The sequence below is a fragment of the Ostrea edulis genome, chromosome 5 (assembly GCF_947568905.1).
Source record: "Ostrea edulis chromosome 5, xbOstEdul1.1, whole genome shotgun sequence".
NCBI lineage: Eukaryota > Metazoa > Mollusca > Bivalvia > Ostreida > Ostreidae > Ostrea > Ostrea edulis.
In genome coordinates, this window is record NC_079168.1 from 20,383,235 (window position 1) to 20,403,517 (window position 20,283).

At 35.6% G+C, this 20,283-nt stretch overlaps 1 protein-coding gene across 2 annotated transcripts in view; it reads left to right on the forward strand.

Annotated features, from left to right (window-relative positions):
* The window catches only part of LOC125651275 (macrophage mannose receptor 1-like), a 52,059-nt gene that overhangs the window by 12,511 nt on the left and 19,265 nt on the right, over window positions 1–20,283 (forward strand). For both annotated transcript variants that reach the window (XM_056166949.1, XM_056166950.1), the window contains exons 7-24: window positions 90–169; window positions 286–407; window positions 1,415–1,544; window positions 1,626–1,714; window positions 4,548–4,664; window positions 4,879–4,995; window positions 6,971–7,144; window positions 7,231–7,350; window positions 7,512–7,628; window positions 7,766–7,816; window positions 10,711–10,890; window positions 14,727–14,890; window positions 15,363–15,479; window positions 15,605–15,720; window positions 16,993–17,129; window positions 17,893–18,110; window positions 18,238–18,356; window positions 18,798–18,850. In XM_056166949.1, coding sequence (XP_056022924.1) covers window positions 90–169; window positions 286–407; window positions 1,415–1,544; window positions 1,626–1,714; window positions 4,548–4,664; window positions 4,879–4,995; window positions 6,971–7,144; window positions 7,231–7,350; window positions 7,512–7,628; window positions 7,766–7,816; window positions 10,711–10,890; window positions 14,727–14,890; window positions 15,363–15,479; window positions 15,605–15,720; window positions 16,993–17,129; window positions 17,893–18,110; window positions 18,238–18,356; window positions 18,798–18,850 — 2,221 coding nt within the window. The remainder of the gene's footprint in view (window positions 1–89; window positions 170–285; window positions 408–1,414; window positions 1,545–1,625; window positions 1,715–4,547; window positions 4,665–4,878; window positions 4,996–6,970; window positions 7,145–7,230; window positions 7,351–7,511; window positions 7,629–7,765; window positions 7,817–10,710; window positions 10,891–14,726; window positions 14,891–15,362; window positions 15,480–15,604; window positions 15,721–16,992; window positions 17,130–17,892; window positions 18,111–18,237; window positions 18,357–18,797; window positions 18,851–20,283) is intronic.

Here is a 20,283-nt window from a genome sequence, read left to right on the forward strand (position 1 = left end):
ATTGGAATTGTTTGAACTGGGTCTTTTGCAAATCATATCGCTAGTCTTTATATAAATCATCAAGTAATTGACATGTATTCTGTATTTAGAACTGGGTATATACCAATTACTCAGCTTTTCAAGTTCCAGTAAAAACATTCTACTGGCACCGACTGTATAAGAATGCAAGGTAATTTATAATAACTGATGTCTTTCATATCCTTTAAAAGTTTAACATCTTTTAGATTTACAATATGTAAATGAAATACTTGAGATGTTTATTCACACCTCACTATCAAATTGTAGATTTAAAAATGATTCGTGCATACTACTAAAGCAGGCAGATAATAGAACAGCGTCTGTACAAGATAATTGGATACCATTAAGTTGTGAAATGGAAAAGAAATTTGCGTGCCGAAAACGACAAGGTAATATTGTTAATAATCTTCAAGTTATTAAATTAATTTACAACATATCATAACTTTGAATGGAAAGTTTGATTTGAATTTTAACTTTTGAAAATGACTTCTACATTGCGTACTTGCTACGTCCTCATGGTCTCAAACCCGTTCCAAAAAGCGGACTACATGCATTGAAATAAACCTTAAATGAATGCTGCATTACGCTATCAATTAAGAAAGATTTTATGTAGTACACAACCAATGAAAAAGGCTCAACCAAACATTCAAATCTAGGAATGAAAACGTAACCATTGCTTTGAAAATAACATGAATCTACAAATAATGACACGAGGTGCATGCTGTATATGCACTATCTGCTTTATGGTATGGTATTCTTTCTGCTCGTAAGCCTATCCGAAATTTAAGCAGATCATAGTGGAATTTTCTGCGGCAACAATGGCATAAAAAGTAGAGCTGGGTTTTTTTTATCTGATTGCAATTTATCACACAGGAAATATTTGCCAAGAGATCTACTGGTTCTATGGGAAAACAATAGAATCCGAATTTACCATTAATTCTATAATTCTTCTCATTTTTTATGAATCTATAAACACTTCTGATATCTTCCATCTCTAATTTGCGACTATTTAATATGTTTGTTTTCTTTTCGAAAACATACTTTTTAAAGCCGTATTTTTACAACATGAAGTAACAAGAAACGTCTTGCTCGAAAGTTCGATGTTATTTTGAAAGAAGAATAACTCCTCCTAAGCACCTGATACCACCCCTGTTGTGTCCAGGGGTTCGTATTTACCCAACTATCTATTTTGTATTGGTTGTAGGAGTTATGAGATCGATCACTTTTCGTTATATTCACCTTACACACACAGTTGAAGCTCTAATCTCATGATGTAATATCTGCAGTTATTATAGAAAGTTGCCACTTTATTCAAAATGTAAGCACAAATTTACTTATAAAGATTTAAATTATGATATATGGTTCAAGCATTAGCTGAATATTCATATTATTGTAGGTACGTGTTCTGGAGGTTGGTTCTACCATCAAAACATATGTTATAAAGTTTTAGATGACTTGCAAACATCATTGTGGAACGCCAGAGACCAGTGTAGGAAAATAGACTCAAATTTATTAGAGATTCACAGGTGAGTATTTTTCAAACAATTAACTTTTACATATCCTGTTCTGTTGATGATCTCTTTGATAGTTAAAAATCTATGTTTTAGTGGGACAGATGAATCTTTTCTACAAGACTTCCTGCAACTTCAAAGAACTGGCATTGGAAATGACGGGAAATTCTGGCTTAATCTGCGAAGTAAGGATGAAATATATTGATATGTGGTGGAGTTGGTGCATGAGTATCATGAAGACAATGTATGGATGCTCCCCTAAAAGTTTCTAATAGAGAGCGAAGCTCGCTCGAAAGTCGCGTGATTTCCTCTTCAGCAGAAAATAGATGAGGATTATCCACAGTGCTTTGATAAAATTTCGCCCCCACTGCAGAACTATCGTATCGTATTCATCCAATTTTCGTTTTAAGGACACCCCGTGAATTATATAAGTTTTCCTGCTTTGAAAATAATAACCGAATCACGAATGGCACATTGCAAGTATCACTTAAGATCTGCTATTGATGATATAGCGGTTCGAAATATATGACGTCACGAATCGCCGATTTTCGCATCATCATCTCCGAATGTGACCTCACGTTCTTTGACCTTTTCGGAAAGCGGAAAAATGACTTGACGGAAAGACGCGAGAAATTGGGATTACCCTGAATACAGTCATACGAACTAACCTGAAGCATAATAAAAATTAGTTTAGTTCACAAGTAAATTGTTGTGGCATATTGATTTCATGTTTGTATTCAAACCCTGAGTTTGACTACAGACAACTCCGTTTACCTGATCAAGATATTGGGCGTATAGCGGATGTGTCCGGTCGACAGGGGATGTTTATGCCTCTTAGGCATCTGATCCCACTTCTGGTATTTCCAGGGGCCCGTGTTTGCCCAATTCTCTATTTTGTAATGCTTATAGGATTTATGGGATTGACCATTGTTCCTTGTCTTAAACTTTCATTACTAGTGTCACTTAATTTTGATCAAAATATAATAATTCACTTTTGATTATTCGCCTTTTTCCTTGACTGATGGATCCCATGGGGATCCGGGTTAGAATATGTCCTTAGTACCCCTCGCTTGTCGTATAAGGCGACTAAATGGACCTTCCTTCGGAGGAGACTGCAAAGTCTGAGGCCCCGTGTCACATCATTTGTGGCACTATAAAGACCCCCCCCCCGTGTTCAAAAATCGTAAGTGCCGAGCATAGGCCTAAATTTTGCAGCCTTTCTTCGGCAATGGTGACGTCTCCATATGAGTGAAACATTCACGAGCGTACATTAAACAATACCCGTGACTGACGGAAACTTGACATCGTCTGCTTGAACAAGCGAACTGTCATTGTATCTTTAGTTGTAGTTATAAAAGTCTGTAAATAACATTTATTTATAACCTATGCAAACAAGTCTTTTCTTACTTTCGTACGTTGTGTTGATAAAATTGCTTGGTTTGAAAGGAAAAACAGCGACGGTAATATGTCGTCATAATTTACTGTTTTCCTTGCTGAATGAATAGGCGGATCAAATGTCTAAAGTCATGTTACAAGATGTTAAGGGTCTTCGCTCGTCCCAACGGCCAAATCGTTAATTATTTTATTTTGTAGTGCCATAGGACGTCACATACATTCATGTCAAAGATAGAAAAAAGTGCTAAGTAGCTATTTGAAGTAATAAGTAAGTGATTGCAGAGGTGATGAAAACATCTGGTCATATAAGGATTCTGTACTGATTCCTGCTTACAAAGTTTGTGACAACATTGTCTTAATTGTAAGGCTCGTCTATTTAGAATAACTTGACTTTAATTCCACTTTTGGTAATTCAACTTATACCTCAAGTTGCCTTTCTAAAACGAAATTCTTTATAATATTTTCTCAGTTTTAAACACATTTGATATCTCAGTCGATGGGACGAATGAATTTGAAGTACCTGACTTATACGTAATTCCAAAAACGTATAAACGAGATATACATTGCAGGATTCAGTAAATGTTTAACCAAGTACCTATCTTTACTCCTCGTGGAAATATTAATGCATAACTGCTGTGAAGGAGAAACTTCAATTGTATTGTATCACAGCATATGAAAGAAGTAGTGCAAATCAAATGAACTCACAAAACTTATCCAAAATTAACAGCATCAAAACATACGACTTTTCGACACTTCAAATCACTATTCCTCATTATAAAATAATAGATACACTTGTTTACATAACAGACTGCTTTTTCATGAATGAAAACGAAACTCGGAAATATTCATAGTTTCTGATAAATCATCAAAATGACCTTGTCAACTTTAGATCTATAAACAAGAACCCTGATGTTAATATTAATACGATGCTGGAGTTCCTCATTGATAATATTTATGCAGTCTTTGGTGATCAGGTCTTCCAGCAGTCTAATGGAACTCGTCTGGGCATGGAGTGTGCTCCTTTGTTAGCTGACCTGTTTTGTACTTATACATGAGAGGTTAAAATGTCTTGCTGTGGTACGCAGAATTTATTAAAAATCTTAGAAAAGAAAATGTCGTTATAACGATCTAGTTTGCCAATACAACCTATTATTGGCCCAAAAGCTGTCTGACGTGTTTCATACCACCTGTTAGACGGTTCTTGGCACACTGATTTTGACTACGGATAACTCCGATTATCTGATCAAGATATAATTAAGGCTCAGGGCGGGTGTGACCGATCGAAAGAGAATGCTTACTCCTCCTAAGCACCTGATACCACCTCTGATATATCTTGGGGTCCGTGTCTGTCCAACTCTCTATTTTGTATTGCTTAAATGAGTTATGATATTGATCAATGTTCGTTATCTCACCTTGCATTAAGAAACCTATTGACGTGGCCTCAACTGGATATTTAAATTCATCGATAACGTTTTATCTGTTAACAACATACGGTAATTCGACAAGACTCATTGAACTCAAAATAAAAGACGCACCTCTCTTTCTCTCTCTCTCTCTCTCTCTCTCTCTCTCTCTCTCTCTTCACGATTGGAAGATTTAAATGCACGGACTTCATTTATACAGGAGACGATGATTCGACAGAGAAGTACTGGAGATGGGACTCCTCTGAAACTAGAAGGGTCTCGTACAGAAAATTTGCAAATGCCAGCAATTCAGGAGAATGTGGCTATATGGATATAGGTACTTTTCATGATTTATCCACTAACAATAATGCACTGTTGTACAATGTATATTCAGTTTACACTGGATTGAATGACAATATATTTGTATTATTGAGATATCTTCTGGAAACGGATATATGTAGTAAATCCTTCCATAAATCGTCATTATTAACTCATTCTTAGTCATTTTTTTCGGAATTCATGAGCTGTTATGACGAATACTTCTTTCACAGATAGAAAAGGGACGTGGCATTCCGATGCGTTTTGTTCTGAGTCATTTAGCGTCGTCTGTACCTATGAAGTTGGAACATTGAACTGGGTAAAATACATGAAGAGGAATATTCGCTTAGGTATTTAGATATATATCATTTTGATGTTACGACGCTAAACTTTTTTTGTTTACTACAAGGCTTACAAATTTTGTTTACTAGTGTTTCTTTTCTATAAAAAGTAAAGTAAGTACTATTTAGGTTTTATAGTCGAAAGCATATTTAACTTATATTCTAATAAAGGTAAATGAACAGAAATCACTCAACGACACGTATCATGACATTCAACATATTCAATACGCAAGAGCTTGTTCTTCGTATGATCAGTTATTAAATCGGGGCAGACTACGGACAAATAGAACAAGTTGATGTTACAGGGGTTCCTAACAGCCTCGTTTAAAATCAGCATTTCGTAAATTCTATTGTTATTAAAACAATCTAATTCATAAATACCTGTCAATGGTCAAATGATCACTGATTTGTTTCGTACCAATTGTTACACTCTAATTTTGCCTACGGACTACTCCGTTTACCTGATCAAGATATAGGGCTCACGGCGGGTGTGACCAGTTGCCAGAGGATGCTTTCTCGTTTGATACACCTCTGGTATGTCCAAGGGCCTGTGATTGCCCTAATCCTATTTTTGTATTCATCAATATTCGTATGTTCACGTTTTTGTAATAGAAATAATGGGTATCACATTGGAACATAAAGAATTTAGGTGTTCGAGATTCTTATAAAATAAGTTTGTGAAGAAGATGATGAAAGGATGTGAATTGATAAGTAACAATCGTTACATGAAAGTTAAAGATAACGAACAGTTGATCTCATAACTCCTATAAGCAATACAAAATAGATAGTTGGGCAAACACGGACCCCTGGACAAACCAAAGGTGGGATCAGGTGCCCAGTAGAAGCAAGCACCCCTTCTATACATAAGTGTCCCAGTGGTTCACAAAAAGTATGGTATGCAATACGATGTAAATTATCTTTTCCAACAATTTATCACAGGAACTACCCATCGCGGTTGCTCCGTGGTACTGTGTTTGCTTCGTAACCCCGCCCCGCTCGTACCATGCCCACGTCAATTCTAAGACGTTAAAATCAGTAATGATTGCTCCGTTGCCAATCACTCGGTAGTTAGAAGTAAGAATCACGGATCGTTTGGATAAGGCCTAAAAACGTCCCGTGTCGTGACAATCGTTGACAGGACAAAGAACCCTGACTGCTATGACCCTGAGCGCTAAGCATAGGTCTGTTGTACTTCACCTACAGTTGATATGAGTGAAAAATTCACGACGAGTCGTAAAAAACAACCAATCAATATCACAGAAACTAAAATCTTCAGTATTAGCAAATTCGCGAAATTTAATTTGTGCGTGTTTGTAACCAATTTATGATAGCTATGCAGGGCCCCATGAAATATACACCATGTTCATCTACATGCAAGGTGAAGATAACGAACAGTGATCAATCTCATAACTCCTATAAGCAATACAAAATAGATAGTTGGGCAAACACGGACCCCTGGACACATCAGAGGTGGGACCAGGTGCCTAGGAGGGGTAAGCATCCCCTGTCGACCGGTCACACCTGCCGTGAGCCCTATATCCTGATCAGGTAAACGGAGTTATCCGCAGTCAAAATCAGTGTGCCAAGAACGGCTTAAAAATCGGTATGAAACACGTCAGACAGCATTTGACCCAATGCAAGGTTGTATTGACGAACTAGATCGTTATAACGACCATAGAGTTTGCGAAATGCTGACTTCAATCGAGACTGTTGAAACCCCTGTACCATCAACTTGTTTGTAAGTAGCTTACATACAATTAATCTAATTATATACAGGGTTGCACTTTTATTTTCAATTCATTGTATAAGGAATTCTTTTTCTTGGATTCCAGAATTAAGATATAAAGTTATAGATATTGAAATATATCTGACATTTCATTTCGTTCTCGGAGTAAGAGAGTAGGTTGTAAACGTGACTTTAGGTGAAGATTATAGCAATGTGCAAGTGCATGATGATTATCTGAATTATAACCATATCTTAAAGATTATAATCGTGGATCGTCTGAATGTGGAAAAGGATGGGTAGATGACAAGGAGTCGTCTTGCTTCTTTTTCATCGGCGAACTTCTAACATGGCAGTCGGCTGAAGACAAATGTCAACAAATGGGTGCCCATCTCATCAGTATTGACGACGCAAATGAACAAAAATTTATTACTGGTCAGTTAAACTTTTTTCTCTCTCGCATGTTTTGCTGATGCATTAATCATGCAGCAGAACATATTTAAGGTCATGTATTTTTATAGGTTTAATAAAGCCCAAAGGTGTATGGGGATCTGTATGGATTGGTGCAAATTCTCGCACAGAGGGAAGGGGATTTCAGTGGACGGACGGTGGTGCGTTTGTCTATTACAACTGGTTCCCAGGTAAGCTTTTCATGTAATATAACACAATAATTGTTAATAGAAATGGATAAAGAATTAAATTTATTGTTTGATTTCTTAAAGAAATTACATGGAGCATTGCATGGAGTGACTGTTATGACTTGTATCCATTTAGAATAGCCAATCTTATCAATTTTATGTAGGTGATCCTGAAAGTCAGCTTGAGGGCGATGAAGAATGTGTAGCTATGTTCGTTTCCAACTCTTTATGGACAGACAACTCGTGTCAACAGCTACATTCTGCCGTGTGTGAGAAACTGAGTTAGTGTTAAAGTTATGTACATTTATTCATGTTTGATACTGAAATGTATCTAATACAATCGAATGTTATATATTCTGTTGACGTCATTTCCACCAAGTTCATACAAATTATACAATGTTTGATTCAAAATTTGAAGGGCCGTCCCAAGCAAGGAATAGAATATCTAAGAAAACTGGCAACATGGAAGGTATGTATTAAGTGTAAGGGTATGGCAATGACTCATGATCAGTTTTGGCGTGAAATGTGAAACATGTTTAAAGCTAATAGTTCATACTAAGAATAATAAATTGATGACTGATTTTAAACGGATATTAAATTCGCGTATTGGTAGACATATTTGAATACTTTAGGAATGCGTTATGCTTTTCCTGAATTATTTTGGTTTTCCCTCTCTTTATTTTGAAAAAAAGAAAGTAAACTTGCCTGTCAAAGATTTTCACATCTAAATCCAATGAAAATAATTTCCTCCTTTAACGTCAACCGTGTGTGTAGCATTTTACATCGATCGCAAAAAAAATAAAAACAAAAGAATCCGTATCTAAAGTTTCCAGTGTTAGTAATGAATATTTAAAAGAGCAGATAACTATTACTTGTAATGGTGCAGACATGATGATCTTTCCTTTTGAAACTTAGATCACTTCGGTGCTCATGTTTACTTTTCAAAAAAATAACCGCCTCGTAGAGTGTTACTATTTTTACTTCTACAGGCATAGTGATGGAAAATTGTGTACTATAACTTAAATCTACAATAATCAAGCTTTTCGGTCATGAGTAATATGCCTCCCTTTATTACACCTCGGTCTTGTTATAAACTAAAAATAGACCATAACAATTTAAAGGTAGATTCCGAGAAAAGCAGATCCGCAATAGGTGCGGTCAACAATTTTAGTTGGTCCTTCAGATGATTAAGCTTATGAACCATTTTAAAATGATATCTGCACTTTATGTTTACCCGTCGTTAGACGTGACGTATCATGTTATGACGCTGTCCATGTGTCCGTCCAAGGTAATGTTTTCCAGACTTTTTTCCATAATGGATGCTTGTACAGCGTTGGAATTTGGTCACATGCGTAAGAAAGAGTTTGCATTTCAGCTGTATTGGTGCGCCGTGACCTACTTTAGGGCTAAAAGTAGGGCATACAGTTTTCTGGACATTTTTTCGTTGTGGATACGACATTGCCCTGAAATTGGTCACAAGCTTCCTCTCGGAGGAACACAAGTTCAGTTTGTATTTCAGCTGGATTAGTGTACGAACCGTAACCTATTTTAGTACTTAATGTAGGTCAAACAGTTTTTCAGACTTTTTTGTTACGGATACAGATATTGCCCTGAAAGTTAAGCACAAACTTCCTTTTGAAGGAATGCAAGTTCAGTTTGCATTTAAGGTGGATTGGTGCACCTTGACCTTCTTTAGCGTTAAAAATAGGTCAAACAAAAACGATATTGTCATCTTTTGCAGGCAGACATGCTGGACTGTAAAATAGAATTCCAAGACTCTTATAGGTTATGAGATTGACAACTGTTCAGTATCTTCACCTTTCATTGTGTCTAATCATATCTATTTCACTTCATGATCAATAGGACTTTTTCAAAATCTACTCAAACGCACGATTGTGAGTTATGTTCTATTGTGATACGGCTTGTACATGTGATTGAGTAAATAAGAAAGGAAAACACGTTATTCAGCTGAGCTATTGTAAATTCGCTTAGAGTACACTCTATATGTTGATGTGCAAAACTTGTGTAATATGCAGGTTAATACTTTTACCATAACAAAAGCAAATGCCAGTAGTTTTGTTTGCTTGTAATTGTATATTACACACTATATAGATATATTGATTGACTGTATATTGGTTAACGTCCCTCTAGAGAATGTTTCACTCATATGGAGACGTCATCATTGTCTGCTGTGACATGGGTCCTCTGATTTTTCTGTCTTCTTATCCGAAGGACCACCCCATTATATATATATATATATATATATATATATATATATATATATATATATAGTAACGGGACCTTTCGTGTGTGAGTGTGTTCATGTCTGTTTAACGTTGAGCTTGTAGACGTTTAACAGGCCACATTTTTGCTGGATCGATTAATAGCTTTGTTATCAAAAGAGAAAGAACTCTATTGGTTTTGGGGTTAAAGTGTCAAAGGTCAAAGTCACTACGGATCTTCATAGGAAAAGCTTGTAGACACTCATTGCAAAGGGATATGCCTCTCTTTGCGGAGCTCTTCTTTGGTGTAGGTTTATAAAGAATTACCTGACATAAAATGTAGGATGTATATCTTTCGGCTTAGGATGCATCTGATACTAGTGCTAAGAATATTTCAATTTCACTGATGGACAGTATTGTTCTTTTTAAGTAAAAGGTTCATTGCAATCAGCTGAAGTGAATTAAAACTTAAACCCGGTCGGACAATTGATAAATTTATTAATCTTTCGTTGACCTTATTATGCGCCATACCACTTACAAAAGTAATATGGTATAAGCGTTTGCATCGTTCTGAATTTCATCACAGGGACGGAATTGGTGAATTGGCTTTACATAGTACACATTATTCAGGGTGTTAAAAAAACTTTAGCTGTTGATCATATTTATAGTGTTTTATTTTGGTAGTTTTACAGATATAAGATCTTATGTCATCTAACTTCATTTACTTGTGTTTTACTGTTTTATTCCTCTTCTTACTCTTGTAAAGCGCCTAAGAGTAATTTGTTTTATATAAGGCGTTATATCAATCTTATTATCATCATTTTCATCCCCATTTTCTATTTGCTCCATTCGCCACCATTTACATTGGATGAATTCAAAAACGGGGCTAATTATTTACCTCTCTTTCAATAGTATTTCATCAATATGTGCTGATCAAGTTTGAAATTTGGCGAAATCGCTCAAGAGTATTATTAAGGTGAAAATAAGAGAGGACGAATGCACAGTTTGCCTTCTGCATTTTTGTTGTTTTTTTCTAACAAATTCTGATAAAAAATTTACATATTAAGGGTTTTACTTTCAAATAGAATGGCTTCTGGTCCACCAATTGTAATTAACGATAAGAAAGTATAGCTTGTTGCAGGACCAGTTAGCGGAACCTGTGCTGATGGCTGGATACCTTATCGTGAGGGTTGTTTTCTTATACAACAAAGGAGGACTACATGGGATGAGGCCAGTGCTCTTTGCCGCCAACAAAACGCCAATCTTGCTTCTATTGCTGACCAGGATGAACTGTTCTTGGTGTTCAGCCAACTTCCACCAGGTTTGGAAAACAAACTAGATGAGTTTTAGTTTATCATCAAACTAAATCCTTTGATCCATTTCAAATCAATTTATAAAGAGTTTTAGTGCTTGTCAATTTCAATTTCATTTGTTTTTCTCAAAGCATGTATGATGGTACGAAGGTATATGCAAGGTGAAGATAACGAACAGTGATCAATCTCATAACTCCTATAAGCAATACTAAATAGATAGTTGGGCAAAAACGGACCCCTGGACACATCAGAGGTGGGATCAGGTGCCTAGGAGGAGTAAGCATCCCCTGTTGACCGGTCACACCCGCCGTGAGCCCTATATCCTGATCAGGTAAACGGAGTTATCCGAAGTCAAAATCAGTGTGCCAAGAACGGCTTAATAATCGGTATGAAACACGTCAGACAGCATTTGACCCAATGCGAGGTTGTATTGAGGAACTAAATCGTTATAACGACCATAGAGTTTGCGAAATGCTGACTTCAATCGAGATGAAACCCCTGCATCATTAACTTGTTTGTCCGTAGCTTACCTCGATTTAAAAACTTACTATACGCAAAACAAGCTCTTGCATATCGAATCAGTTGAGATATATAAACACCATATGTAGTTAATAATGGAATATTGCTACATAAATATGGGAAGTTGACGATGGAGAAGCTGACATCATCCCGTTTGTCATACAGTTGAGTTGTCAGTTTGCCGTTAATGTTTACTTTCAATAACATATCTAAGAATGAAGCAGAAGTGGATGACTCTGTGGTGTCCTTTATTTCGAGCTCACAGGGATATATGAATTAAAGATAAGATAAAAAAAAAACCCCACCTGGATTGCTATAAATGAGTATAGTATGTTTACTTAGCAGAGCCGACTATGTTATATATTTTTATTATAAATGCATAGTTTCAAAGAGTTTTCGAAGGATTGCTGTATCTGACTGTTGACGTGAATATTACAATATTTCAGGTGTTTGGATTCTTCCAATAAATGTTACTTAGCAACAAGCAAAGTTACAAATATACTTCTCAAATTATTGCAATTACTGACAAATCCGTTGTTACGTTTTATAGCTGTTAAAATAATTGTTTATTTGAATTTCATGCTTGCTGTTGAATATATCATTATCTCTCTTTAAACTCAGAGAAATATGTAGTCCCATCAGAACGATAGGTGTTATACAGTTCATTCCCTTTTCGAAACATGTTGATTGTATGCACAAAATACTGACAGGTTCATAATGCAATAAATTCCTCTTTTATCTGTTACAGTAGCACTTGTGCAAATTACATATACGCACCCTAAAATGGTGTAATAAAACAAAATACTAATTCCTATGATCATAGTAAGTTTCTTACGTACAATTGGTATGTATTGTTATTTCTATAAAGAAAATATATATCTAGGAATTTAATATCTGCCCAATAATATTCAAAAAGTAGGTTTGTGCCGTTTAAAATGTTAGAGGATTTATATTGTGCAAACTTTTATAACAGTTGATCAATGTTGTGTTGTTGTCAAGGCAATATTTTTCTAGAGTCTGATAACGTAGAGCATCGGTCACAATGGGAAGCAGACTTTTTAAAAATCGTATGTCATCTGGTTGTCTCGCATTAAGTGAGAGTCGTATTGGTAGTAAAGGCAGAAAAGGATAACAGTCAATTCGAATAAGAACAACGTAAGGCGACAGTACCGCCTAAAGTGAAATACACGTGTTGGAAGTTGATTGTAAAACAATTCATGGGTGGAATTCACGTCTTATGCGAGACTGCTGCGTGCCTTCCCTACTACCTATATAAATACACAATTTCAGAAGTGTTGCTTTGAACCTCTTCTTGTTGGGTCCTTCTTCCCTTAGTCTATTTTTGTCCCCCTACTATTTCGTTTGTGAGATGTGAATCCTGTAAAGGATACAAAATTTAGAGAAGGACAAACATGGAGCTCTGAACATACCAGAGGTAGGATCAAGTTCCTTGGAGGAACGAGTGTCCCTAGTTGATCGGTCACATCAGCCGTAAGCCCTATATCTTGATCAAGTAAATGGATTAATTCGTAGTAAAAATCAGTGTGCAAAGAACATCCTAACAATCGGTATGAAACATATCAGACAGCATATGACCCAATGGTAGGTTGTATTGGCAAACTAGATCGTTATAACGACCATAGAATTTGCGAAATGCTTACTTTAAAGGAAACCTCTGTAACATCTTATTGTTTGTCAGTAGCCTGTCTCAATTGAAAAACTAATCATACGCTGAACAAGCTCTTGTGTATCGAATCAATTGAGGGATATAAACACCATATGCAGGTGATAATGCAATATTGCCACATAAATTCGGGAAGTTGACGATGGAGAAGATGAAGTCATCCCATTTGTTGCAAAGTTTAATTGTTAGTTTGCCGTTAATATCTAATTTTATTATAAGATCCAAGTACGAAGCAGATATGGAGGACTCCGTTGTGTCTTTTGATTTGAGTTCAATGGAATATATTGAGACGACATACGAATCAAAATGATTATTGTTGATAGATAAAACGTCGTTGATATATCTAACTATCGAGTTGAAAGTCACATTAAACTTCATAGTTATTTCGGATTTCAAACATTTCGGTTGAGCATGACTGGAGAGACATTATTTGTCGAAATGCGTATGTGGTGCATCAAAATTGGTACCATGTAAGTTTTACATTAAGAGATGTTGTCTTATCATGTAGAAGCTTTTGAATAAATTCTCCTTCTTAAGAATACGAAAAAAAGGACTGCAACCGAAAAGCACAATTCGTGCCTATGATAATCCTTACATACTTTTGGAAGACCTGATCACCAAAGACTACAAGGATATTGTCAATGAGAAACTCCAGGACTTCAGATTACTTGTGCATGGAATCAGAAGAAAGTGCCTATGATGTCAAAAAACCTAGTCTTTAGTTCATCGTTAGGAGATTGCGTGCAAAGTGTTGAATAGCCAGACGTTTTGATGCTGTTGATTTGGAAAAAAAAGCTTTGCGGTTTCAAATGTACTAAAGGTTCTTTTGAATTGTTTAGAATCCACATTTGATTTAACAACTTCTGGTATATGTTGTGGAACAGTTCGTTTGAATTTTCTCTTTCACAGCAATTAAGATATTCGTGATGAGCAAAAATGGGGGCTTGGTAGAACATTTACTGAATTCAGCCTTGTATCTTTGTTTGTAAGGATTCGTAAGAATAAATTGTTTTGATGAGCGGTTTCTCTCATTTCCCTTTATTCTTTTCTCTTTTTTGTACCACTGATTAGGAATTTTTTTGTAATTTGTAGAAATAATCAAGTATTTACATATACAAAGGAACTATTTGATGTTTGTAGCTGAGGCTACTTCCTAGGGTGCATTCATGCTATTTACACACACTTATAAAAACACGTAGATTAGAGGATAGTCTTGTTTGCAGGTGCGTATTTTTTTGTTTAGAATATGCCGTTTAGGGTTCTGTTTTTCTGGTGTCGGCAGACGAGACAGATAACATAGAACATTTCCGACTTTGTTATTAGGCATCAATTTAGCAAAACGATTTTGATGACCCCCCCCCCCCTCTATTGTAAAATATACATGTAGAGAAGATAATTACAGATGTGTGTACCTTACGTGGGTTTGTGTTTTCATTCACTTGAACGTAATTAAAGATATGTCACCTTAAATAACTGTTAAATTAAAAGGTCAGGACTTTCATCGAGACACAAAATACATTGAAACAACATTTGTTTATTATTGACAAAACATTGTTAAATACAGCTGTATTTTTATAATTCAAAATATTATTTCTAATTTCTATTATAGAAGAAATTAAACAAAACTATTTGTTCTGAAAGGTATTTCAGTGAAACAGTATGGTTACTGGATTGGTCTCAGGGACAGGAGACAACAAACATTTCGCTGGGAAGATAATAGTGATGTCACCTACACAGCATGGCAGACAAATGATCCACAAGGTTTCACGATGTACAAAGAAGGATGTACTTTTATGAATTTACACGTAAGTAGAAAATATGCCTTTAAGAAAAATGGAATTTATTTGTAAAAAATTCAGTGTTGTTTATGAGTGTTCATAAGAGTAAAAACTTCTTATTACTCTTCGTGAAAAGTACCAAATTAAACAAGTCCCGAGAGGATCCGGGTTACAATAGGTCCTCAGTATCCTTTGCTTGTCGTAAGTGGCGACTGTATGGGGTGGTCCTTCGGATTAGACCGCAAAAAACGAGGTTCATGTCACAGCAAGTGTGGCACGATAAAAATCCCTCCATACTTAGAGGGCGTAAGCGCCGAGCATAGGTCTAAATTTTGCTGCCCTTTTACCGGCGATGGTGATGTCTCCTTATGAGTGAAATATTATCGAGTGGGATGTTAAACAGTATAACACCAAACCATACCAAATTCACAACCTGTTTAAAGAGAAGTACATAATTCTTAGTATTGTTCCTGAGTGGTTACACGTATCTGTATTGCAGAATGGACTGTGGGGAGACAGACACTGCGATTCACTGATGCCCGGATATGTGTGCAGATCTTCAAAACTACAGAACAAAACAAACACAGTGTCACCTATTTCAGTTGCATGTGAAAAGGTTTTTAGAAATAAATTCAGCTGATTTTGTATCAATTTCATTAATTCGTATTAGTTAAAACCCTATACACATGTAGCACCCACCATTGCCGTACAATGTAAATTCAGTTTGTTTTGTTTTGCAAGGGCACTTTCGGGTTCAACAGTTTCTGTTATCGTATCTTTGAGATTAAGAAGACGTGGAAGGAATCAGAATTAATGTGTCAGTCACTTGGAGGTCACTTGGCGACAATCTCTTCATTGTAAGTAAAGACTATTGTGTGAATGCATAAATCACTGCAATTACGTTGTCTGTAACAACAGAAAATCATTTCGATAAATCACTATAATGGTATGCGAGTTGTTGAAATCTGTACTCATATGAAATCGGTACGACTGCTTTCTTAAAGGACTAGAGTCATTACCAAAATCGGCCATATCTTCAAATTTAATGATTTCTTTTAAGATGAGAAGTCACGGTTTACTCTTTCTACAACGCTTTAATTTTTGCTCAATATATTACATCGACTCATCTTTTCCCAGAACCCTTTGAATGCATGTATACCAGTGTTCTGGCTGTTTTAACACCATGAGGTCATGACTGTGTCGATATTTTCTCTATTTCTTGTATATAACTGATAATAGCTATTTCATAATACGTTCCGCCATTATACCACTCCATTAGATGTATCACCGTGGGGATCCGGGTTAGAATAGGTCCTCAATACCTTGCTTGTTGTAAGAGGCGACTAAATGGGGCGGCCCTTCAAATGAGACGGCAAAAACCGAGACCCGTGTCACAGCAGGTGTGGCACAATAAAGACCCCTCCCTGCTCAAAGGACGTAATCGCCGAGCATAGGCCTAAATTTTGAAGCCCTTCACCGGCAATGGTGACGTCTCCATATGAGTGCAATAATCTCGAGTGGGATGTTAAACAACATGCAGCCAACCAGCCATTGCATGTACTACATCGTATAGTGCCCAAAAATAAAATTATTCATTTCAAATTGCATTAAAACACTAGTTCATTTTTTTAATATGAGTTTCAGCAATGAAGTTAAATTAATCACTGAAAATTTCTGAATTTTATAAATCATGCCCGGGTTTAGCATTTACAATTCTGCTTATGAGAATTCCTCAAAAATTTGATTCAGATTCAAAGCTACAGTAATGAAGATGAAATATGATAAAATTAAGATCATTTTAATTTTGTATGAGTAACAGGGCCGCAATTTGTAGTTTATGGCTTTAGTCCGTTGTTTTTTTAGACGGACAATCTGACCTTTCGTATGGTAAATAGGAATTATTCGCTTCTCCTCGGTCAGTGCCATCTTTCTTGGATTGACAAATTACAAAATAATGAAATATACCAATCAGTTATGTAAGCATGGAATACATTCTCTTCATTTTGAATATATGTGCATAGACCTAAAATCATAAAAAAAAATATGATATTATTATAAATCTTTGAATTGTTTATGAACTATTGGATTTGGTTCTATTTAATTGTACATAATGTTATTTACTTGTACAGGCGACTACTATATTTCTTGACGAGTCAGATTGGACTAATTAACCCCAAGGTTTGGATCGGATACACCGTTATCGCTAATAAAAGCTCATGGGCAAGTGGTAAAACAGCCGTGATGACACATTCACTTCTTGATTTTGGTAGGATTATTTTTCTTTAATTATTTTGTTTACACGCTTTACTGACCGAATGTCATAATCATATACTGTTGCGTGATGATGATTTATATGTAAAGGATTTTGATCATGTTTTGAAAACTCCAAAAGCGTTTACTAGTATTTTTGTGGGCTTAAAGTTTCGTGTTTGTTTATTGAAATGTTAATGATAAAGTCATGGATTGATTAAAGATTGGTCTTTTCTAGGATAGTTTAATTTCTGACGTTCAAAGATTCTGATGATTCGGGGAAATTTATTTCTTTAATGAATGAATGAAAAATCAGATTTTCTAGGAAAGAAGTGATTTCACAGTATCAATAAAGGAACAATATACCATCATTAGTGGTCTGAAAATTCAGCTGTGAGACATTTTTTTTTTACAATTATCTAAGTGGAAAAAAAATGTATCACTGTTAATTTAAACAGAATTTAGGTTATTATGATTTTCTGAACATTGATATAAATGAATTCATCTTACTTACATAATATATTTTGGAATTGGAATTACTGCAAATTTTGATTATTTGTAATGAAAAGTTCATTTATCACTACTCAGTTTGTCCTGAATCCAAAGGGAATGCTACAATTTCAAACTGCATTTTATATTTATATTTTTATCATTATTATTTTTTGGATGTCGTGTGTGTAAATATATTTAATTAGGAGGGAATATTCCGCTTTTCGTTGCTCTTTTTTCTTTACCAATTCATCTGCTCTCCAAACTGACCATTAACCTTTAAACCGCAGGTGGTAATCTTACCGAAAAGTGTGGATTCGTGGACAAATCAAAGGGATCGCGGTTTTTAATGGCTTTAGGAGATTGTGACAAAAAACAAAACTTTATATGCGAAGAACACCGTGATGGGTACAAAACACTACCTCCTAGCATGACCTCTGTTCCTTTGACAATTTCTTTGGAAACGTGTCCATCAAGCTGGCATAAATATGGAAATCGCTGTTTCAGGGTATGTTTTGTAAGAAATGAATGCTGATCATAAATCATTAAGACTTTGATCTTCCTACCCATAATTTTAAAAAAAATCCGGTACATTTACATGTTCGTCCTCTCATACAAAGACTTATTAATTTTAGGAGTTTTTAGATAAACTATCGTGGACTGCAGCAAGAAGAAAATGTAGAAATATTGGTGCTCGGCTTATCACTATCGATAATGGGACCACCTTCTCCTTCGTGTACCAAGCATTTAATCGGTAATTTTTAACATTTTCTCTTATAGTTTGACAGACAAGTAACCAAATCTATAGCATAGTTTATGCATCATTAAAATGACGATGAAATTCAATATTGCATGCATATTTTCCTATAGTAAATCAAATTGGATTCTATTTTGTTCATTTGAATTGATAAACATAAGAGAGATGTTTTTTTTAGAAGTCGTCATCATACATTAAATTTAAAGGGGTTTTAAGTTTAAATATGATGCGATGAATTGTAGAAGGAAAATAACACTGTTTGGTTGTTATCTAACATCACCATAACTATTGTGGTTGTATTTCTGTCTTCAAAAAGTATGCACGGTCACGCAGTTTATGAAGGATACTTTTCATATCATGTAGTTCACCTTCATTCCTGCATTCAGAACAGCTATTTCCAAAATGTTCATGTGAAATTGTATGAAACTTTTTTGCCAGGGTTATTGGTGCCAATTGGTGGATAGGCTTAAACAACAGGGCCAGGGCGCATAGTAAGTGTTGATAATGATGTTTCTGAAATTAGAAACAGGCTCTAAACAGACCTCTTTGAATAGTACACTGAACTTATAAAATCAAATCCCTGCTCAAAAGATTTCTTTTGTCGTTTGCTAATTATCCTGTATTGACATCGTTTTACTACAGTGTTATGGCTGAAATCCTGCTATCTAGAAATTGATTCATTGACTGATTGTATCTTGTTTAATGTCCCTTTCGAGAATTTTGCACTCATTTGGAGACGTCACCAAGACCGGTGAAGGGCTTCAAATTTGGGCCTTTACTCAGCGCTTACGGCCATTGAGCAGTGAGGGTTCTTTAGCGTGCCACGCCTACTGTGACACGGGATATTCGTTTTTAAGGTGATCTCCGATGACCCGTGACATGTTTGTAAGGTTTTTTATGTAGTTTAGGAATCCAGTATAGGTACGGTAACTCATATTCATTCGACTCATTTACTGGAATATTAAATGTGTCTAAAACTGAAGCATGGTTTTGAAGAATTTCATCTTTTGAAAGGGCAGTTGGAGTATAAGTATGATTACCAAAAGTGGAATTAATGCCAAGTTCGTTTAAAATACAGTTGTAATAATGAGCCTTACAAACAAAGACAATGTTGTTACTAGCTTTGTCAGCTGAAATCAAAACATATTCCTCATGTAACCTCTAATTCGTTTATCACTTCTGGTTTACTAAACACGTGCACAGAAGGATAGATGGTACGTACTTTTGTTTTAATGTGTATAATGCGGAATTTTAATATCCCTCTTATGCTTTTAACCCATTCTGACAATGTATCAAGTTCTTTTTCATATTTAGATATATGGATGACGTTTTATCTGTTAACAATAATAATTTTCATTCATATGTCGATTCGATACATGTATATCCCTGTGAACTTGAAATGAAAGACACCACATAGTGGTGAACGTCTGCTTTATACTTAGATAATTTATTTATTGAAAATAGGTATTGACGGCAAACTAACAACTCAACCTCATAATTTTAAAATCTCTATTGTCAACTTCCCAAATCTATGTAGCAATATTCCATTATCACCTGCATATGGTGCTTATATCTCTCAACTGATTCGATAAACAAGAACTTGTTCTATGTATGGGTAGTTTTTAAATCGAGGAAGGCTACTGACAAACACGTTGATGGTGCAGGAGTTTCAACAGTCTCGCTTAAAGTCAGCATTTCGCAAATTCTACAGTCGTTATAACAATTTAGTTTGTCAATACAACCTATCATTGGGTAAACTCTGTCTGACTTGTTTCATACCGATTGTTAGGCCGTCTTTTTTTTTGGCACACTGATTGTGAATACGGATAACCCAGTTTATATGATCAAGATATAGGGCTCATGGCGGGTGTGACCGGACAACAGGGGATGCTTACTCCTCCTAGGCACCTGATTCTACCCCTGG